General features: G+C 40.0%; 4 protein-coding genes across 5 annotated transcripts; 3 read left to right on the top strand and 1 right to left on the bottom strand.

Annotated features, from left to right (window-relative positions):
• The first annotated feature begins 263 nt into the window (after window positions 1-263).
• Window positions 264-4,022, top strand: LOC130985621 (uncharacterized). Of its 2 annotated transcripts, XM_057908689.1 has the most exons (5): window positions 264-927; window positions 1,581-1,644; window positions 2,024-2,188; window positions 3,372-3,437; window positions 3,535-4,022. In XM_057908689.1, the coding sequence occupies exons 1-5, from the start codon at window positions 653-655 to the stop codon at window positions 3,748-3,750; spliced, it is 786 nt and encodes a 261-aa protein (XP_057764672.1). In that variant the 5' UTR covers window positions 264-652; the 3' UTR covers window positions 3,751-4,022. The 2 variants fall into 2 exon arrangements, with proteins under 2 accessions (XP_057764672.1, XP_057764673.1); XM_057908690.1 differs by lacking the exon at window positions 2,024-2,188.
• A 222-nt stretch (window positions 4,023-4,244) lies between these two features.
• On the top strand, window positions 4,245-6,974 carry LOC130985620 (disease resistance RPP13-like protein 4). Its single transcript, XM_057908688.1, has one exon. It carries the CDS (start codon window positions 4,673-4,675, stop codon window positions 6,818-6,820), a length of 2,148 nt encoding a protein of 715 aa, XP_057764671.1. The 5' UTR covers window positions 4,245-4,672; the 3' UTR covers window positions 6,821-6,974.
• Window positions 6,975-11,104: 4,130 nt separating this feature from the next.
• Window positions 11,105-12,654, bottom strand: LOC130985618 (probable disease resistance protein At4g19060). Its single transcript, XM_057908687.1, has one exon. The coding sequence runs from the start codon at window positions 12,464-12,466 to the stop codon at window positions 11,351-11,353; it is 1,116 nt and encodes a 371-aa protein (XP_057764670.1). The 5' UTR covers window positions 12,467-12,654; the 3' UTR covers window positions 11,105-11,350.
• Window positions 12,655-12,673: 19 nt separating this feature from the next.
• On the top strand, window positions 12,674-15,409 carry LOC130985617 (uncharacterized). The gene is made up of 2 exons (XM_057908686.1): window positions 12,674-12,830; window positions 12,916-15,409. Exon 2 carries the CDS (start codon window positions 12,924-12,926, stop codon window positions 15,306-15,308), a length of 2,385 nt encoding a protein of 794 aa, XP_057764669.1. The 5' UTR covers window positions 12,674-12,830; window positions 12,916-12,923; the 3' UTR covers window positions 15,309-15,409.
• Window positions 15,410-22,865: the final 7,456 nt, after the last annotated feature.

The raw sequence follows: 22,865 nt of genomic DNA, 5'->3' as shown, positions 1-22,865 counted from the left end.
TTTTTTTGAGAAGATATCTTCCACTATACATAAAATATATGAGTGCGTGCCTATATATAAACATATAGTTTGGCAAGAAAGTTAATTTGGAGTGATTGATCGATCCATAGTTGACCAGGAGCCGAAAGCTTAATAAACCTACCATGACCAGCCAACAATATTCGATCACCACAATTATTATGATGCGCCAAATAATTCCATTCAATTATGCTTATTATCCAATCAGATAATATTTACAGATCATACCGCGTTGGCTGATTAGCACCTAAACCCAACCCTTGCATATTTCGCTCTCTTATCTTTATAAATTACAATATACAATGATATGATTTTAGTATCAATCAATGTATATAGCATGATATTAACCCTCAACAGAAACATAAATTATAAAAACCCTCAAATTGCGTGGTGGGCGGAGCGCCCTTAATATATCCGTTGGCCCACCATCACATTAAACTGGCGCCAACCAGCATGCAACCATTCTTTGCTGCTTGCCTTTATACCCCGATAGAATCCCTCTCCATTATTTGTTGTTTATTCAAACAACCCAAAACTTTAATTCGCTTTTCCCGAAATTCTCTGCATAATCAATCGATTACCGGCAGAGACAATACTGACGTTACAGGAGGCAGAAGCCACCCCCTTTTCGATTATGGCGGAGCTGGATAAGAGAGGTGGCGAACAGGCTGCGGCGGAGGAGGAGAGGTTGTTGGGGGAGGAAGCTGCCGTGTTGGATTTCGACACGCTCTGCTCAACCGTGGCGATGCAGGCGCAGCAGGGGAAATGGGGAAAGCTAAACGGAGATAATGAAGAGGAATATATTGTGTCTAATTTTCGTGAATATGGAGGCGGTGTGCATAGAATGTGGGAAGGTGAGCTCTTTTACGACTGCTTCGATGATCGGCGCCTCGCTCTGCAATCGTCCTGGTACTTGGTCGTCCTTAACAGCTTATACAACGTTTCTTTTTCTTGTGTTTATATTTTTGTTAAATATTTTTTTTCGAAAAAAATATATTTCTTTCAGGGGTTCTGGGTTCTGCTTTTATTTGGGAGATTCTTCTTTTTCTGTTTTATTAAATTTCCCTTCGTTTTTGGGGGGTGAACTGTTGTTTGTAAATAAAGGTGGTTCAATTTCGGAAATGGCCGTTCTGGTTTTGGCGTCAATTTAACGCTTAACACTATTTGAGGAGTTTCTTTACCTTCCCCAAGTAGTATGTCACCGAATTGTTGTTAGGCTGAGAGGGTTTTGATTTGAACTTGTTCAAATTAGTTTGGGGTTTCCACCTTTCTTAATTATGACCAAATGTAAAGTTCATAATCAAAGAGGAGCCACAACTTTCAGATTGGGGCGAAGTAAATTTCTTGTTTAACTTATATGGATGGAGATTAGGCAATTTAAACTATTTAAGCAAGTTGATTTTTAAAATTTAGTGACTTATTGGTAAAATAAGGCAGGAGTTAGCCCCGGTGTTTCTTGCTTCATTAAGTAGTTCTCTCCTGAAGTCATTTTCATTTACGATGTACTTAAATTAATCTGGTGATTGTGTGTAATACTGTAATGAGATTGCCATTTGTTGCAGTTGCCCCTGTTACAGATTTGGCAAGAATATGAAACGAGCTGGATTTGGGTCTTGTTTTCTTCAGGTAAATGTACTGTTCTTTCCTGTGGAGCATTTGTATTCAACTTTTCCGTTGGAGTTTCCTGGTAACCCGTAGATTAAGGAGTATGTGAAAATATACTTAGTAACATTACAATCCGAATATGCAGGGTCTGAATATCCTAAAGAATTGTGTGGAAGGGTTTTGATTGTCCTCAAATAGTTAACTAGTGAGTTTATTTTGTATGAAACTGGTATATATCTGGATCAGCTTTCATTAGGAGAGCAAAGTTTTTCCCTTAACCAGTTAAAGGAGTTTAAACTTTATAGGAGTTGATTCTTTGACATTGCTTTTCAGGCTTGCTTAGTACTTCTAAAATGAGTCTCTTTGATTGCTGATTAGTAAGATTATATGAATTGCGCAGGGATCTATCCACTTGATTCTTCTCGTCATTGCCCTCTCCAATCTGCTAGCGTTCACAATTACCAGAAAATGCTACTTTCTATATTTGGCCATATCTTTTGCCCTCTCAGTTGGAACATATATGGGATATTACCGTATACAGATAAAGAAGAAGTTCAATATAAAAGTAAGCATTGCCTTCTAAAGCTATTTTCTACTAGACAATACTATCATTTCAGTTTCAAAGGATAAAAAAGTCTTTTTATCCATGTAACTGCATGCAGATTTCACTACATGCGATGCACCCTGTATCTAGTTGAATCGAATTGAGTGTATATGATTGGACAGCAGGGTTGATAGAAAAGTTATACTATTTCCATCATAATATGATTTCATGATTATTGTTGCTAGTATTCTAGTATACAACAGGGAATATTTAATAGGCTTTAGAAATGTAAGTGGTGGAGAAAGAGAAAACACATATGAGCTATACAAAGTTGTTCCAATCATTTATATGATTTATTTAGTAGCTGTTACTTGTTCTTCGTATCATCTCAGATTCAATTTGATCCACTTCCGAAATGGAAAGGGTACTATAATCTCCTAGTTCATACTCCCTCCGTCCGCCAAAATTATGTAAAAATTACTATATTTGGCGTCCGCCAAGATTATGTTACTTTCCTTTTATGGCAATGGTCCCACCATCTTCTTTAATATTTTATCCTTACTAACACTCTTTATTTACAAAAAATTCACTCAAAACTCAATCTCAACCACACATCTCATAAAGTGGTGGGACCCTTTCTCCACTACATCAAAATCATCACTAATTTTATTAAATCCCGTGCCCAAGCAATTTTACATAATTTTGGCGGACGGAGGGAGTATATATTATGGATCTTTGTGGCTTCTTTTGTATTAACTACAGAAGCACACTTGAGTTTTCTGCTAGCAGAATAAAGCGAGCAGATCTTTTTTTTCTTTCTATTCTGCTTCTCAGTCACTGGCTTTTTTTGGGTAGCAAGTATTGTAATAGTCATCTTTAATCTTTATCTTATTTATTTTCTTTTGGCATTTCAACCATGAAATAGATCTTATGGTTCTATTTTCTTCCTTTGGCTACTTCTCTTAACATTACTTATTCACTAAACTCAGTTCTTCCATAGTTTTTTCTGTTAAACATTACTTATTCACTAGTATATTTGGATATGTGTATCTCGTTACATGGTCTGTGATTTTACATACAATGACTTTTTCCTTCTGCTTACATCTCATTCGCTTCGATTGCATATGTTGAAGTTTGAAACTCCATATTACACTCCCTGGTGTTTGCATATCTTGATAGATGATGCGACTAATTGCTGGTGCAGGGTGGTGATACTTCCTTTGATGACTTTGTTTACCATGTTATTTGTCCGAGCTGCATGTTAAGTCAGGTCCGTCCTCATGTTAGATTCTATTTTCCGCACTTGATTGGAGTATGAAGCATCAGCTGTAAAATTGATCCACTACGATTATTGTGACCTTGAACAGGAGTCGAGGACATTGGAGATGAACAACGTCCAGGATGGGATCTGGCATGGTAGAGGGGACACCATATGCGTGGGAAGCTTCTCCGAAGACAGTAAAGCATACTTGGAGTTACATCCACCTTTTGTTGTGTCAACCAAGTGTCCGCAACTCCTCAGCATGCAACAAACCTCCAACGACACCATTATTTTGCCGACTTCTGTGGTGGGGATTGTGTGAATTGTTGCCTACACTAACTTGTGGAGATGAAGGCGTCGTCAGTAAGTTTCTTCAAACTGTGCTGGAATCTGGGAATATGTTGAGCATATTTATGTGAGGTGGCAAAATTATTGTTCAAAAACGCCACGGAAAATAGTTGGGATTCCAGAAAATATTCTGGCAATATGGAGTCCGTTGCTGCTTAGGATGTCGAAATCGGTGTACATATATCGGACTGCAATGGTAAATGTAAGTTATCATAATTCTTTTAAAAGAGAAATTCAGTGCAAGAATTCCAGATTTGTTTCTTTAATTAGGATATACTCTTTTCGAAGATATCTTAATTATTGGAAATAAAGTGCTTTACAAAGGGAGAAGATGACAAAAAAAACCCTGGGAAATAAAGTGTGTATTGTCAAGAAAATATGCAAAATGGTATGGGACCCAACTCATTCAAAATTGGGATTTACTATTTCTATCCAAAATATATGAAGTTAAATTATATTGTAAGCTAAACTCGTATCTGGTTTGGAGTGAGATTCAAGACTGAAAGAAATCGTAGGGTGTAGATGAGATATTAGTGAACTATCTAAACCAGATCAGGGAAGTCAGTACCTCTCTTTAATTGATATAAATTTATAATAAGAAAATGAGAAATAATAATTTTTTATCCCTTTAAATCATTTTCTTAAATGGTAATGGATTTTCACAAAGCAGAAAGTAGAAACTGAATTAATCCTATTCTGAATAGAAGAGTAAGGTATTATTAAAACTTGTCCGTCATGAAAGGAGAAGGAATTCTTTTCTTTTACTTGGGTGGCACTCGAGGGATCGCCATAGTCTCTATATTAGCTGATCTCCGTTTTCATGTGCCTTCATCACTTCATTTCCTCCACCCAAAACAAGAAAGAAAAAAGAGAGAGAAAGAGAATTGTTGTGATCCATGTCGCATATCCCAAATTCAACTGAGCTGCCGGAGCAGAATGAAAAGAAAGAGGAGGTCCCCTCGAGACGGTCAAGGAATATTTGGAGGAGAGTAATGGGCAAAATGAGGGTAGCAGGGCTGATAAAGGCGAATCCGGCGCCCGCGAGCCCGGCACCCGCTAGCCCGTCCCTGAATCCGGCACCCGCGAGCCCGTCCCCGCCCTTGGATGCCGACTCAATGTTGCTTGTTAATTTGATCAATGGCGATCTAGATCGCATGTCTGAGGAGGCCAAGGCTCTCACCAAATACAACACCCAACTCACTCTCGAGCTCGAAACACTCAAGGATATTTTTAAAGGCATCCGAACCGGCGAGGGAGACGAGAAGCAGAGAAAGGCGTGGCTCAACACCTTCAGAAAGGAATTGATGAAAGTGAAGCTCGCGATTCCTTCAAAGTACGACGTCAGGGCGGAGAAAAACAAGCACGACAACAAGTCAATCAAGAAGCTCCAGCAGAGAATCTGCGGGGAGGAGTCCAAGGAGATTCCTCAGCTGCACAATGCCCATCTTTTCAAGACAAGTGTGGAGTTGAAAGATTTCGAGGTTCGTTACAACGAGCTTGAGTTGCGCGTCAAGCTATGCTTGCTGTGCTTCTCTATTTTCCCGCAGGGGGCCACCGTGAAGAAGAGGCTGATGCTGCAATGGTGGGTTGTTGAAGGGTTCGCATCAACCGTGGAAGCTGCGGACGGCTACTTCAAAGAATTAATGGAGAAGGGGTTCATCCAGACCGTGAACAACAACAGCAGCCCCACCGTAGGCAGCTGCAGGCTTCACCCCTTCCATCGAGCAGCATTGGTGACGCTAGCCGAGAGGGCCAACTTGTTCAATTTCGGAAAGGGAGGAGATCCGACGCAGAACTTCTCGGGGTCGTTTCAAGCGTGCTTGATGGGGGAGGGCTTGATCTCCTACCAGGATTTCAAAGAGTACGAACACAAAGTTGCGTACGAGGATTTCAAGAAGAGGAATAAAGAATACGAAGGTAGCTACGAGGATTTCAAGACGATGAATAAGGAAGACAAAGACAAAGGTGTTCATGATCCGGTTAAAGTGATAAAAGATCTTACCAACGAGCTGGAGAAGCTCCATCTGCTGATGAATGTGGAGGAGCACATCCTGGAATTCATAAACGATTGGTTTGGGAAGATGAAGAATCTGAATTTCCTGTACCTGGGGAGATGGAAGGCGGAGGCAATTCACCACATCGAAGTGGAGGAGCCAAAGTTCTTGGAGGAGTTGAAGAAGATGAAACATGTAAAGCTGCTAAGCCTTCAAGGGGTCTCAAATATAATAGCACTTCCCCAGTCGATCCAGCAGCTCACAAATCTGGAGGTGCTGGATCTCAGAGCTTGCTCTAATCTGGAGACCATCCCGGATAGAATAGATCATCTCAAGAAGCTGAAGCACTTGGACATGTCGGAATGCTATTTGCTGGCTCACATGCCCCAGGCTCTCGCACAACTCACCAATCTCCAAGTGCTCAAGGGTTTCTTTGTCAACGAACCCTCCGATTCCAGAAACAGCTGTACGCTTGCCGATTTGCATAAGTTGAGCAAGCTCGAAAAGCTTTGCATTTACACTGACTGGGAGGATTTTCCTGGGGAGGATCATGTCACCGCTCTCCACAACTTGGAAGCTCTCACCAAGCTAACAATCACTTGGGGAGTCGGTAAAAAAACAGAGGATCAAAATTCATACAAAACAGGGGATAAAAAGTCATCCAAAACAGGGGATAAAAATGGAGAGAAGAAAGCAGCCAAACTTCCTTCCAAGCTAAAGAAGCTGGACCTCAAGTGTTTCCCCAAGGAAGCCACTCCGAACTGGCTCAAGCTTAATAATTTGGAAGGGATAGAGCTGAAGAAACTGTACATCAGAGGAGGGAAGTTCCGTGATCTAGGTCAGTATCAAGGCATCGATGACGAGGCGTCGGAAAGTCAGAAGAAATGGACGGTTGAGGTGTTGCGTCTCAAGTATTTGGGCGAAATAGAGATGGAATGGAGGCAGCTTCAAGGCTTGTTTCCTAAATTGAAGTATCTGGAGAAGGTCGGCTGCCCAAACCTCACTCTCTTCCCTTGTGATGCAAAGGGGGTGTGGAAGAACACAGACTAGATATTTCTTTTTTCCTTTGGGTGCATTACTTTACTGTTGGATTTGTGTGGCTGCTCTACGTCTTACTCCACCAATATTTGTATTACCATATCAATATGTCCTCTACTTAATAATTAATCTGTGTGATGATCAACCAAACTTGTTGCTTTCCAAATATCTCCGCTTATGATGGCCAGAGCTTTGTATTTTTGTAGTCGCATCACTTTTCATCTCAATAGATGTAGACACCTTATTATCATCCAAGTAAACCAACTATGAGTTTAATAAGTGTGACTATCAACTAGGCAATTAATTAATAATCAAACTCATATAAAAATATCAGGAATGAAAAACTTATCTCAGGGAATGTATCAACTGCACTAAACTAATGTAATTAATCTAACAATAATTTATCTCGTACGGTTTATGATAATTGATTAATATATTTTTATATCTTCACTAGGTTTCAAGAAAACCTATTAACTCATAAAGGTTAAACTTCTTATGAACTCATTATCTCCACACCGACAAGTATTTAACTGGACAACTAGATGCATCAATACCACAAATCCTGAATTGACCAGAATTCTTCAAAATTCTACTAAAATTTCTTCACCTTTTGGGTTAAATGTATGTAAAATTACAAAATTGTCAAAATACATTTTGTTGAGTTGATTTTTAGGTTCAACATCAAATTCCTAATAAGATTGACTACAATTGACATGTGTGTGACAGTAAACGGAGAAGACGTCGGAACAATGAAAACATGGTGGATTTGTTATGGAATTTAAACCAAGCACGAGAATTTTAGAGTGAAATATCAAATGAATAGCCTTTCGGTGTATTCAAAATGATCAACTTGATTGTACAAGGAAATTCGAACGCTAATTACTCCCTCCATCCCACCAAAAGTGGCGTGTGTTCTTTTTTGGGTTGTCACACCGAAAATGGTACATTTCCTTTTTTGGCAAAAATTAGACACCTCTTATTTTTCTTTAATCACTCCCTTATTACATTCTCTCTCCTATTTATCACTTTATTACATTCTCTTTCCTACTTTATTACATTTTCTCTCCTACTTTATCATTTTATTACCTTCTCTCTCCTACACAATTAAAACACTAATCTACAACTTCTTAAATCCCGTGCCCAAAAGAAACGCACCACTTTGCGCGGGACGGAGAGAGTATATAGTTTACAAAGTGAGGAGTAAAATAGTCTTTTCAGATCTACGCTTCTTTATGATGAGGGGCCTCTTCGTCTGTTCAGGTCCTTCACGTACTCGGTGTGAATGAGTGACCTAGTCTGTCATTGTTGAGGAGGGTCTTCTTCTAAGGGTCTCCTGCCAGCGTATCTGAGAAGTGCAAATCATTGATTTTCACGTGCCCAATCATAACAAACTATTTTGTCATTTTGTGTAGGAAGCTCATATCTGCATCTTTTGCTTAGAAGCGGGGATCCTTCTTCGATCTGCTATGATGTCCTTTCATTCTGCTCTTTTCAGTGGTCTTAGATCTATGTTTCATCTCAATACTTCTAGCGCCAAATATCACCATCATCACACTTTGACCACAATTGGAAAATCTTTTTTTTTATCAAAAACTTTCACAATTATTTATTTTTACCACAATTTTCATCTCCAATGAACTTAAAATTAATGTGGCACTGATGTGGATTTAATTTTACACGTGTAAATACGTAACGGCGTCGTTTACAAATGAAACAACATCGTTTCAAGATAATCTAATTAACATTCATAAACCCTAAAATTCCCTAAGGCAACAAATAATTTTCCTAAGAAACAAGAAAATTGAACTAAAAATTGGAGACATGTGTTTATCCGAAGGCACCTACGATTCAACATCCCGATTCCCCGACCAGTACAAATTGTGTTTGGATGAAAATGAATTGCCGCAATCCAATTTAAAGAAGGGGCAAGAATAAGAAGAAATGCATGAACTCTTGGTGCTAGCAGCAGTACAACTATAAATTGGCGGCAGAGCACGATTGTGGTGGTGGTGCTTGACAATCTTGCAGTAGGTAAAACGAGAAGACGTTCGAGGCATGTTTTATGTTCCATTCATTAAGTCAGTTGGATTTTGGGTGGGGCTTCGAATATCAGATTCGGATCTGGATTCAGTCTAAATAAGTTACCTGAATGTATTAGGCATTTCTGTGTTCTTCTCACTTGGATCATGAATGCTTGATTAAATTGCTCGACCGGAGCTCAGAAGAAGAAGAACAAGAAGGTTCCCCCTAATTTCTTAGAAGCGCGACGCGACAAAAAAGAAGATGAAGAATACCTTTTTAGAGAAATTAGGGTTTTAATTTCATTTTCATGGATTTAATCATAAATATGTGCAAAACAACGTAGTTTTGTACTGTTACAAAATGTTACGTTAAAGTTATCGAACAAGAAGATTTGTGGTGCGTGCTGGCGAACCACATCACTACCACATTTAAGTTATCAGACGCGTAACACGACACGATGGATGGTGGGGCGGCGAAATCCTGACTGGCAGCAAGACGATTGATGGACGAATGGTGAAGAAATGAGAGGCAATGAAAGCTAAAAGTAAATCCCTAGATTTACTTTTTAAGAGATGGACGATTGTTGTTGTTCTTTTTAATTATTTTTTTTTGGCTATTTTATCTACTTTTATGATTTTAATAAATATATATTTAGTTGGTACATAAGGGTCAAATGGTCTCAAATGGGTATATTGATTTGTAAAAAATGAATTGCTTTTTATGTTCCATCTTTCAAAAAGGGCATATTCTATTTTCACGCTTATTGTCTTTGCAGATTAAAATGACTAATATATAGTACGTTTTTATTGGTGACTAGAAAATAAATCTCCATTTATCAAATTGGTTACTTTTAAAGTTCTCCCATACTAATAATAGGCGATCCTCTCAAGATGGAGACTATCTTAATTGGGCCTCTTACAGTCTTACGAGCTTTTATATTTTAGTATGGGCTCTTTCTTTGTAAAAAGAGAGAAGTCTGGAATATCATCCACATCAATATATTTACAATATATTAAATTATTAATTTGACTTATAATAATTGTCCGTAACTCAATTTTCTTCTGTAGTATGCCCAAATATTCACATTTTGAATAATTAAACGCATTTTAATAATTTAATACAATTATAATAAATAGAAGCATATAACTAATCAAGTTTTAATAAAAAATAATAATTTTGATGTTATAAATTATCGATTATTATAAAGATATGGTTTGTTAAATTAATTTTATAAACATAAATGAAGAGTTTGTTAGATCTATTTGATTTTTAAAAATATTAAATACATAATCTACATACTATTTTTTTTTTTGAAATTTCAGTGGGCCAATGCCCCCCTATCCCCTCCCCTTCCATCCTTCATTGATTGTATACATTTTACTAGTGAATAAGATATAGTAATATATATTGATAGTATAGAGTATAATTAAATTATTTGAATTTGTGTTTGAATTGGCTTATTAATGTAGTGTAGGTTAAATTAAAGAATTATGATTAAAATATAGGATAATATCAAGATTGTCTTTTAATAGAAAAACCATTTTCCTCCAATTTGCATTCACTTGAGAATATTCGAGGGCGAAGAGAACCAAAAATAATTTTAGTGAGGGTATTTTTGGAATTTTGTGTTAGATCGATTAATAATCAATCTATTTGAACGGATAAATCATGATCGATGATTGAAATATAGTACACATAGGAGTTATTTATCACAAATTGAATTCAAATCAATATTTGATGAAGTTAGATTATTTGATCAATCAAATCTTATTAATCAAATCGAACACGAACGCCTTTTGCTAGTATTTTTTGCTATAGTGAAGGATTGATCATAACAATACCTCCTAAACATGAGATTTCCGAGAGGTGACTTGTTTATCTCCTCATCATGAACCCTTTTGCTTTTCCAATAAAATTATATTAGTAATCCATGCTTTGTAGTACGTGATAAACGTTTCGATGTATTGTTATACACTGCATTATAGAATCTTAGTGTCATTTTCTTCACGAGGAGAATAATTGTTTCTTGACATTTGGCCAAAGGATAAAGAGAGAGTGTGAAATAATTAATTAATCGTCCAACACTCTTTGAATATTCTAGCGTCTTGCTTTTCCAAACATATCCGAATATATCTTATAGACAACGTTAAACAATTCCCATAGTTGGTCGTGCAATCAAAATGAGAGTTAAATTTAGGGGTGACCTTTGATTTGTGATATACACAACTTTTTTTAATTAAGGAAAGTCACAAAGAGAACTATCGACAATGCATGTGGCCAAGAACAACTTTTCTCTCATGACGAAATAATTTGAATTATATGAATTAATACAACATATTGCATGTCCGTGACAATCTAGAGTTGAATAAAACAACACTAGAATCACTTTCATACATTTATTCTGAATAAGTGGAAGCAACAATTAAAAGAGATCAAATGCAACAGCATGCACTAGGCACATTATTGAATATATAATTAGTAGAAGCTATCTAAGCTTCCTGCTGAGTTGGGATTTCTTGTTTAGCTAGGGTTTTTGAGTTCATGGTGGGCGATTTTGCCCAGCATCTTGGCCATTAATGGCAGGCCATCACAGTTTTTCACAATGTTTCCTTTTAGCTTCTCCAAATTTTGAGGTGGGTGGGTTCCATCTTCCTTAATCGAATCAGTGCAAATATCCCAGCAGCTCTCATCATCTGCAAGAGGCAAAAGCCAGTGCATATTCTTGGCGCCAACCATTTGCTCCAATTCCGGCGATCTGCTACTCACAATGATCGCCCCATCATATCGGGATAAATGTGGAGCAGTTAAGAAAGAGAATAAGCTTTGAATCTCCTTCTCCACAGCCACGTCCTTGCCGTTGTCTTTCACTGTCCAGACATCATCAAGGACAATTAAGTATCTTCCACGGCTGAGGTGGCGCCGCACCGCCAGCTCGAGTAGTTTCTTCTCAGCGACCTTCTGGATGACCTGATCCTCAAAGCCCAGACAGCTCAGCATCATCTTCAGCCGATCCTCGAAGCTCAGCTCAGCCGGCATTAATTCTTTTTGTTGCTTGGACAAGCAGAGCCAAATTCTGAGGAGAAAGTGCTCCTGCACCGGTTGGTAGTTGTAAGCCTGCTGGGAAAGTGCTGTTTTGCCAACGCCGGCCACCCCGACAATCCCAATAGCCTTTGAGCCTTTGTTGAGCAGCAGGCGCTCCATGATCATGAGCTTGTCCTCGAACCCACGAGTCTTAGCCAGGCTCATTGCGTGACAACTCCAGCGGTACACTTCTGGCGATGATGGTTGTTTGAATTCGCTGTGGCTGTCGGGTGCATCTTCAAGTTCTTTTCTGACCTGCTTCAGCTTGCTAGGAATCTGATCAACGGAAAGCAGTGCCCTCGGCTGATTGTTGAACAGCTCGTGCCACTCTTCGATGAGGTTGAGGAGATAGTAGAGCTTCTCTCTTCTCGTCTCCTTCACTGCAGCGCCAGTCGCGGGCTTCTTACCAGCAATCAAATCCCTCAACTTTTGACACTCTTCGTGAATGGAGATCAACTTGTTGCACGTGGGTGGTTTTTTTTTCTCAGCTTCACGGGCACCATCGATCTCCTTATCTAGTTTCTCTAGCAGAAACTCCTCTACAATGTCATCCATGGCTCTCACTTTCACGGATCTTTTCGTAAATGGCTTCAGATAAATGATCAATATCTGTGTGCAGGAATAATGGAATCTCGTGTTTCACGATGAGAACCCCAAAAAGCACACGCCTTATATAGCAAGCAGGACCATGCAGTTTTGTACTTGGCTTGCTCTGGAGGTGATTCTTTGATCTTTACAGGCAGTCGTATTCCTTTCCTTTTTTCTTTTTTCTTTTTTCACTTGGATATATATGATTTTTTTATTCCAAGAGTGCATCGTACATTTTTCGTTGATGCATTAAATATCGCAAAGAGTTTCCTCATACCACACTCGTGCTCGGTGCTCCTACTTACCAACTAGTGGCGACACATTTGAATTTGTAAGTAAGGATTCTTCAGTTTTAGTTGAATGGTATTTTTGTTTACATTCATTTAAAGTATATCCTGTTGTGACATTAATTAAAGGTGGGAGGATGAAATTTACGGGTGTGGAGTACTTGAAGCATCTATGGGAGACCTGGGATCTGAGAGGGTTCGTGTTGCTGAGCTTGTGCCTGCAGTCATTTCTGATATTAGCAGCGCCTCTGAGAAAACGAACCCGGTCAAGCTGGGTGATCCTGCCTCTATGGTCGGCCTACCTGCTGGCGGATTGGGCAGCGAATTTCGCGGTGGGGCTCATCTCAAACAGCCAGAGCAGCAAGTGCAGCAGCACCAAAGGTGTGTCCAACAATGCAGATCTGCTGGCATTTTGGGCTCCCTTTCTTCTGGTGCATCTTGGGGGCCCCGACACCATAACCGCCTTCGCCCTCGAGGACAACGAGCTGTGGCTCAGGCATCTTCTGGCTCTCATATTCCAGGCATGTGCGGCGGGGTACGTGCTCTACCAGACCCTGCCTCACAACCCACTGCTCATCCCCACCATCTGCATGCTCGTTTCTGGCCTCATCAAGTACTCGGAGCGCACCATGTCGCTCTACCGTGCTAGCTTGAACAGGTTCCGGGACTCCATGCTCAAGGATCCTGATCCGGGCCCCGACTACGCCAAGATCATGGATGAGTACCGGTCCATGACAGAGGCGAAGCTTCCCACGAGAATCGTGATGATCGAGGAGCCACCCCGAGGAGAGCAAGCAACGACGGTGGTGAAAACCGGCCCACTCCAAGGTAATGAAGCGGTGCTCTATGCGTACCTCTACTTCGAGATCTTCAAGGGCCTCATCGTGGACCTCATTTTCAGCTCCCGCGATCGCAACAAGAGTCGGGACTTTTTCCGGGAGAGATCAGCGGAGGATGCTTTCGAGGTGATAAGCATCGAGCTGAATTTCATGTACGACGTGCTGTTTACGAAGGTTCGCGTGGTGTACACTCGGTGGGGATACCTGGGTAGGTTGATTGCCTTTGGTTTGGTGATTGCATCGCTCAATCTCTTCTACAAAGAGGACAAGCGCGACTTCGAGATCCCTGATGTAGCCATTACCTATACTCTGCTCTTCGGAGCCATTGCCTTGGATGTCATTGCCTTTTTCAAGCTCATCACCTCTAATTGGCTCGTTGTTCGTACCAATAATCTGCCTGCTGTCAACTTGGAGACTACTTCTCAGCAAAGAACTCCATCCACATCCAAGCTTGATCCCGCCGCCTTATTCAACAAGATTGCTGAGTATGGCTTATTGAAGAAGCTCATGCGCTTGCTGCACCGCCGCTGGTCCGGAACCGTCCCCAGTTTCAACCTCATAAATTACTGCCTGAATCACCGGCTGCCGGAGAAAGAGAAAATCATGGATTTCCTCAACTTAATTGCCATTTTTGATGCAATCATGTACGTGACGAACAAGCCCTTCACCACGGACCTGCGGGATCTCATCTTCGTGGAGCTGAAGAAGAAATCGGAGCTGGCGGATGATCTAGAAACCGCAAAAGAGTTGAGCGCAGCGCGAGGCGATTGGGCCCTCCGCGTGGGACACGGCCGCGATCAGAGGGCAGCGCCAGGCGAACTGCTCAAATATATTAACGGCGTGGACTACGATCAGAGCCTGCTGCTCTGGCATATCGCCACCGAGATCTGCTGGTGCATGGAAGATGAAACACAGCTGGATCCTCATCACCATGATACCGACGGATTCACTGTGAAGCAGCACTTGCAATTCTCCAAGCTCCTCTCCGATTACATGCTGTATCTTCTCATCATGCAGCCTACAATGATGTCCGCAGTGGCGGGTATCGGCCAGATCCGATTCCGCGACACGTGTGCCGAGACCAAGAAGTTTCTGGAAGGATCCAGAGAGAAGAAGCCCCGCGCCTGGCGAGTCTTGAAATACGCTCTTAAGAGTTTGGCCAGCTATCTCCAATATTTCACAGTTGCCCTGTTTGCTCCCATTTTATCCTTCATCTTCTCCTTGTTCATCACCGTGTTTCTGCCTCTGATTCCGAGAAAAGGGATTAATTTCCTAAAGAGCAAGAAAGTTGTCGGGAAGTTTCTCAACTACTTAACGAGGGAGGAAACAGAACGGGATCCCAAACAAGTGAAAGCTTGCGAAAAGATCCACGGCGTAAACACGGAAGTGGAGCCGGTTTCCATCAAGGGAGATAGGAGCAAATCAGTGCTCTTCGACGGCTGCATGCTGGCGAAAGAGCTGATGGGTAAGAAGGAGGAGAAATGGGGAATTATGAGCAGAGTTTGGGTTGAGATGCTGTCGTACGCGGCTGTACGTTGCAGACCCAACGCGCATGCGCAGCAACTGAGCAAAGGAGGAGAGCTCATAACCCTTGTTTGGCTGCTCATGGCTCATTTTGGGTTAGGGGAGGAATTTCAAATCAGTGAGGGTCATACAAGGGCTAAGCTCGTTGTCGACAAGTAGCTCTTCCTATTTCCTTCTAAAATAACACCTTCCCTAGTTTGTTTTACAACTCTTTCCTTTTGCTTTTGCTGTTTCTTCCATTTCTTTTTGTTTTTTCGTGTATCTTCTGTTGGAAATATGGTTTTAAAGCCATATCTGGAAATTATTATTTAATTAAATATTTATTATTTAATTAAAATAATGATTGGATGTTAATCTACATCTCGAGTAGATCAACGTGATATACTTGAAGTCTCAAAACCGATTTCCGATGAGTGAGATATTGTATGTCAAAGTTTGGATGTTGAAGAGGGAAAATAACATTTATGTTATGTTATCCCACATTGGAAAACATAGAGATGTTTTTCATGTATAAGAATAGCAAAGCACATGGAGTTGATAAATTGACTTGTGGGCTTGCTAGTGGGCTTGATCTAAGTACTAGCCTCGCGCGCCGCCGCCGACGATCGGACGGACGGACAACGACGTCGTCGCCGCCGCCGGACGGGCGGGTCGGGTCGGGCCAAGGACTTGGATCTTGGCAATTGGTGCTTTGGGGTGGTGTTTGGGGCCCAAAACTATTTTTTGGACCAACTCCATTGGGCTTTTAATTTTTGGCCCAACAGAATTATTTTCTTGGCCCAACAGAATTTAATTCCCAAGCCCAACTGCCCAGCCCACATCAGCATGCAGCAGCAGAAAAAAGAAGCAGCAGCAGAAGAACGCATGCTACGACTTCTGCATGCGTATTCAATTTTGCAGCTAAGTTTTCTTCAATGGCTGCGCCCACCGGCCACCTCTTCAACGTTTACAGCTTCCAGCCACCGGAGTTGAACTGGTGCCGCGGCGACTACTTGTGCCGTAACACCGTTCTCATGTCTTTGGACGAACGGCTCTATCGTGTTTTCAAGGTTCATGAAACCGCGAAACAATTGTGGGAGGCCCTTGATCTGAAATATCAAGTGGACAAGGCAAATACTACCAAGTATATTGTCGCCAAATGGTTGGAATATAAAATGGTCGACTCCCGACCATTGATGGACCAAGTGGAAGAGTTCCAAAATCTTTCACATGAGGTTCAAGCCGAAGGGATGCCCTTGGCGGATGCATTGCTCGTTGCAATCATCATAGAGAAATTACCTCCTAGTTGGAGGAAATTTCAAAACCTTTTGAAGCATGAGCGCTCGGAGATGTCCGTGCCGATATTAATATCCAAGCTTCAAATGGAGGATCACGTGAGAAGTCGTGATCAAAAGGGAAAAGCTCCAATGGAGGCAAAGGCCAATCTCACCGAGAAAGGCGGTCCCTCCAACAAACGTGGTCGCCCTAACCCTAATAATAAGGGTAAAGGGAAGCAAGGCGGACATCAACCATCAAAGTTTGATGGTGTATGTTATAATTGTGACAAAAAAGGTCACATGGCTAAGGATTGCCGCAAGCCAAAGCGGAAGAAAGCAAATGGCAACGTGAACAACGTCGAGAAGGACTTCGACGATTGGAACCACGATGACTTTGCTGCCATGATCTCCGAGATGAATCATGTGGACAACCCGAACGCTTGGTTCGTGGACACCGGCGCTACCGTCCATATATGCATAAATCGTGAGTTGTTCCACAACTACAAAGAAGTGGAAAACAAAACGATAATGGAGGCTAGCGAACGGACATCCCAAGTCCTTGGCATGGGAGATGTGATTCTTCAACTCACATCGGGCGTGGAGATCACATTGAAAGACGTATTACACGTTCCAACTGTCCGAAAGAATTTAATTTCGGGCTTTAGGCTTACGAATAAGGATTTTGAATTGTTTTTCAAATCTGACTATGTTGTAATACGCAAGTGGGGAAAGTTCCTAGGGAAAGGCTATGCCTCCGAAGGACTTTTCAAACTTGGTGTAAGAGCTTGTAAGCCTGCCAAGGCTAAAATCAATAAAGATGCATCAACTTCTTCTGCTTACTTGATTGAGTGTTCTGATTTATGGCATTGTAGACTTGGACATGTTAATCTAAATGCTATAAAGAGATTAGTAAAAATGAATTTACTAAAAGTTGATGAATACAACTCACAAGAAAAATGTGAAGTTTGTGTTGAAGCCAAAATGGCTAAGTTACCGTTTAAATCGGTAAAAAGGAGCACTCAACCATTGGAACTTATTCACACAGATGTTTGTGATTTAAAGTTCGTGCAAACTAGAGGTGGCAAGAAGTACTTTATCACCTTTATAGACGATTGCACAAAGTATTGTTACCTTTACTTATTGAAAAGTAAAGATGAGGCTATTGAAGCTTTTAGAAACTTCAAAAATAAAGCCGAGAATCAACTTGGATGTCGAATTAAGATGGTTCGAAGTGATAGAGGTGGAGAATATGTAGCTCCGTTTGCTGAATTATGCAACAAAAGTGGTATAATCCATCAAACGACGGCTCCTTATTCACCACAATCTAACGGCGTTGCTGAACGCAAGAATCGAACTCTTAAGGAGATGATGAATGCCTTGTTGATTAGTTCAGGATTACCCCAGAACATGTGGGGGGAAGCTGTCTTAACGGCCAACTATATCTTGAACAAGATTCCACTCAAAGGGAAAGATGTAACTCCCTATGAACTATGGAAAGGAAGGAAACCTTCGTATAAATACCTCAAAGTGTGGGGGTGTTTAGCCAAGGTAGAAGTGCCTTTACCAAAGCAAGTTACAATAGGACCTAAAACGGTGGATTGTATCTTCATTGGTCATGCACTTAATAGCAGTGCCTATCGTTTTATAGTGCACAGATCAGAGATACCTGATATACATGTTGGGACAACGATAGAATCAAGGAATGCTATATTCTTTGAAAATATCTATCCTAACAAGGATAAAGGTACATCGAACTCTAATGATGGAGTTGATGGTGATGCTACAGGTTCTAAACCTATGGAAGTAGCTAGTAATTCTACTCAAGTAGATGATGCCACGGGTTCTAATCATGTACCACCTAATAGGAAAAGACCAAGGTCTAAACCTATGGATGTAGAACCGAGACGTGGGGAACGAGTTAGAAAAGCTAATTTCTATGGACCGGATTATGTTGTCTTAATGCTAGATGGCGAACCGGTGACGATTAAAGAAGCTATGTCTGGCTCAGATGCAGCTCTCTGGAAAGAAGCCATCGATATTGAGATTGATTCCATTATGCAGAATCATACTTGGGTGTTAGTGGATCTACCACCTGGAAGTAAAGCTTTAGGATGCAAATGGATCCTAAAGAAGAAGTACAAATCTGATGGTACTATAGATAAGTACAAAGCCCGACTTGTCGTTCAAGGTTTCAGGCAGAAAGAAGGGTACGATTTCTTCGATACCTATTCACCTGTGACCAGACTAACATCTATTCGGATGCTTCTCGCTATTGCTGCCTTGCACAATCTCGAGATTCACCAAATGGATGTGAAAACTGCGTTCTTGTATGGCGAGTTGGAAGATGAAATATATATGAAGCAACCTGAAGGGTTTGTAGTACCTGGGCAAGAGCACAAAGTATGCAAACTTCAAAGGTCTTTATATGGGTTGAAGCAAGCACCGCTTCAATGGCATTTAAAATTTGACAGTGTAATGTTGTCAAATGGATTCAGAATCAATGAGTGCGATAAATGTGTCTACATTAAGAATTCTAATAACGGATATGTTATTGTTTGTCTTTATGTAGATGACATGCTCATCATGGGAAGTAATTCCCGAGTGATTCAAGAAACCAAAGGCATGCTAAGTAAAAATTTTAGCATGAAAGATATGGGCTTAGCTGATGTTATCCTTGGAATTAAAATTCTAAGAAGACCTGATGGTATTACTATAACACAATCTCACTACGTTGAGAAAGTGTTAAAGAAATTCAACGCTTTTGACAAGCCAATAGCTAAGACACCATGGGAACCTAGTGTGCATTTGAGTGTACACAAGGGAGAACCTGTTGACGCGATAGAATATGCGAAGATTATTGGGAGCTTGTTGTATCTAACAAATTGCACTCGTCCCGATATAGCATGCTCGGTCAACAAGTTGAGCAGCTTTACAGCTAACCCTAGTAATGAACATTGGAAAGCTCTTGAAAGGGTTTTGAGATATTTGAAATATACTCAAAACTATGCGATTCATTATACTAGGGAGCCCTCTGTACTTGAAGGGTACTGTGATGCAAATTGGATATCTGATGCCAAAGACTCGTTTTCAACGAGCGGTTATGTATTCACTGTGGGGGGTGGTGCTGTGTCTTGGAAATCCAAGAAGCAAACATGTATTGCTAGATCGACCATGGAATCAGAATTCATAGCTTTGGATAAAGCTGGTGAAGAGGCCGAGTGGCTTAGAAATTTCCTCGAGGATATTCCATGTTGGTCGAAACCTGTGTCGTCCGTAATAATTCATTGTGATAGTCAAGCTGCTATCGGACGAGCACAAAACCATTTGTATAACGGTAAGTCGAGACATATTCGTCGACGTCATAATACCGTGAGACATCTGATCACTAGTGGAGTTATCACAATTGATTATATAAGATCAATTGATAACATAGCGGATCCTTTGACAAAAAGTATCCATCGAGATCAGATGTATAAACTGTTAGGGGGAATGGGTTTGAAGTCCACAAATTAAGGATAATCATAGTGGCAACCCAACCATGATGACTGGAGGATCCCAAGAACTTGGTTCAATGGGACAACTAAGCTATGAAAATCCGTGTGTTGAACACTCGAATTGCCTATTCCTTGTAGAACAGTGAGTGTTCGGAAACCTGCACGTGGTGAGGTTAAGTCTTTGACTTTTAATGACTCTAGAACTCCTCGAAGAGGACAAGTATAGCAGGATACTTGAGTTAAGAGTCACCTATGTAAGTGTGAAGTGGGGCCGCTTCGATTGAAACACTTATGAATCCAAAGAGGTGTTCCAAGGCCAGTAATGGACACAAACGTGAGAACGAATAAGGATTGAAGCAATATTGTGTCAATATTGTTGACTCAGTATACACCGAGGAGGACTAGTTCAAGGAATCATATCCACTAGGCCGCCGGTATACTCGATAATATTGACTATGGCAGGTTCAAAGCCACAAGCTACCTTTCCAAATGCAATGTTGTATCTTAAGAGGACTGAGCTAAGTGTTTGCATACTTCGCATACTGTTTTCTCACTCATGTGGGGGATTGTTGGAAATATGGTTTTAAAGCCATATCTGGAAATTATTATTTAATTAAATATTTATTATTTAATTAAAATAATGATTGGATGTTAATCTACATCTCGAGTAGATCAACGTGATATACTTGAAGTCTCAAAACCGATTTCCGATGAGTGAGATATTGTATGTCAAAGTTTGGATGTTGAAGAGGGAAAATAACATTTATGTTATGTTATCCCACATTGGAAAACATAGAGATGTTTTTCATGTATAAGAATAGCAAAGCACATGGAGTTGATAAATTGACTTGTGGGCTTGCTAGTGGGCTTGATCTAAGTACTAGCCTCGCGCGCCGCCGCCGACGATCGATCGATCGGACGGACGGACGGACGGACGGATGACGACGTCGTCGCCGCCGCCGCCGGACGGGCGGGTCGGGTACGGGCCGCGGCCAAGGACTTGGATCTTGGCAATTGGTGCTTTGGGGTGGTGTTTGGGGCCCAAAACTATTTTTTGGACCAACTCCATTTTGCAGCTAAGTTTTCTTCAATGGCTGCGCCCACCGGCCACCTCTTCAACGTTTACAGCTTCCAGCCACCGGAGTTGAATTCAATGAATTGAATTCATACTTACCACATGTCTATAAATAGGCTTGTGGTGAGCATGCAGAAGATACACACAGATACACCAACAAAATCCTGCATTCTGCCATTTACATACAACACTCTCTGCAAACATTTGTGCTCAGTTCTTGATCCTATTTAGTTCGCCGGAGCTCGCCGGATTGTGGTGCTACATCCAACGAGACGAAGTCGTTTTACCTTTGGGGAAGATACGCCTAACCGAAGAGCACTACCGGGGCGATAATCTTCTTGCGGGAAGAGATTCATCTCGACTCGACTTTGTTTATACGTATAATTTATTTATACAGTGTATTTCAGTTGTATCGAATTATTTGAGTTGTAATTTCTCAAATTATTTACTTTGTAATATTTTCAATTATTTTGAGTTGTAATTTCTCAAAATAAATATTTTGTAATATCTCGATCGTGTACCCGGTTCTAACATCTTCCATCTCTGTTTTCCGTTTCTTCTTCTCTGAAACAGAGATGTCAAACTTCTTGTTTTTGACTTTGAATAATGTTAATACCAATATCACTTTGCTGTTCTCTCTGCTTGTAGCTCTTAATAATACTCCCTCGTGCATCATAAAATTTCTTATATCATTTCTTAGGAGAGAGTAACACGAATTTTAATATGAGATTATTGAGTATATTAAAAATGGTCAAAATATATTGTAAAAGAGGGAAAAAAATGAAAAGTAAAAATAAATAAGATATTATAAATAATAGGATATAATCCAAAAAATAAAATAAGAAACATTTTTATAACCGTCTTAAAAAAATAGAAAATTTTATTATGGATATAGGGAGTAATATACGATTGTGTATCAACATTTGCTTGCCCTTTCAAAATAAATCATTTGCCCTCTCGGAAAACGAAAAAAGAAAAAGTCGTTTGCCTAAATTAATCTTATAACTAAATGTGGTATGGGATGAATATCATAATTTATCTGTCTCTTTGGGAAAAGAATTGAAGAAGCAATTAAGGACGGTTGGATTAAGGCTTCAAATATCCAACAACTTACAATTTCATTTAATAATCTATATAATAATACTCTATTCGTCTTATTATAGATGTCTCACTTTCTATATTAGGATATTCCATTACAAATATCACATTTCTTTTTTGACTACATATTTTCTCTCTATACCTAATATTTAAATAATTTTCACAAATTCACTTTATCTACCAATTACACATTTCTTAATCTCCGTGTTAAAAAATAATGAGACATTTGTAATGGAACAGAGGGAGTACTATATAATATTTCATCTGTTCCTGATAAATATATAATTTAGTGAACAACACGTATTTAAAAAAATATTTGATAGATAATGACATGGTATTTGGTCATTATGCTAATCACGCAAATTAAGTTAATTGTATAAATTACATGAATTGATTATTATTAATTACATAGAGAGAAGATCAAATTAGAATGGACAAATGTGGTCAGAATGGAGAATGATTGCATAAGCCAGTATATATATTGCATAACATGCTTGTAATTTGCATAAGTTAATAATGACTGCATAACGAAATTCAATTAATTAGATAAAATTTTCGCTTCCTCCAGGATTCGAACCTAGGTAAATAAATTATGCAATATTATACTACAGTTTATGCAATACTATATCTAGCTTATACAATCATTCTCATTTCTTACGAAAGATAACAATCTCAGTATAACTGTGACGGCCCGACTTATCTAGGGGCCAGCCACGCTGAACTGGGTGTGATTATCAAGGTTATTTAGCGGAAGTAAGTAACTTAACTATTTTGAAAAAAAAAACTTGGTTAA

This window comes from Salvia miltiorrhiza, chromosome 5, assembly GCF_028751815.1.
Source record: "Salvia miltiorrhiza cultivar Shanhuang (shh) chromosome 5, IMPLAD_Smil_shh, whole genome shotgun sequence".
Lineage (NCBI taxonomy): Eukaryota > Viridiplantae > Streptophyta > Magnoliopsida > Lamiales > Lamiaceae > Salvia > Salvia miltiorrhiza.
This window is presented reverse-complemented; position numbering and strand designations above follow the sequence as displayed.

Coding starts and splice junctions, on each gene's coding strand:
- LOC130985617 (XM_057908686.1), top strand. CDS start 12,924: ATGAAATTTACGGGTGTGGAGTACTTGAAGCATCTATGGGAGACCTGG.
- LOC130985620 (XM_057908688.1), top strand. CDS start 4,673: ATGTCGCATATCCCAAATTCAACTGAGCTGCCGGAGCAGAATGAAAAG.
- LOC130985621 (XM_057908689.1), top strand. CDS start 653: ATGGCGGAGCTGGATAAGAGAGGTGGCGAACAGGCTGCGGCGGAGGAG. Junction 1,645..2,023: donor TTGGGTCTTGTTTTCTTCAG/GTAAATGTACTG, acceptor TGAATTGCGCAG/GGATCTATCCACTTGATTCT. Junction 2,189..3,371: donor AGAAGAAGTTCAATATAAAA/GTAAGCATTGCC, acceptor TTGCTGGTGCAG/GGTGGTGATACTTCCTTTGA.
- LOC130985618 (XM_057908687.1), bottom strand. CDS start 12,466: ATGGATGACATTGTAGAGGAGTTTCTGCTAGAGAAACTAGATAAGGAG.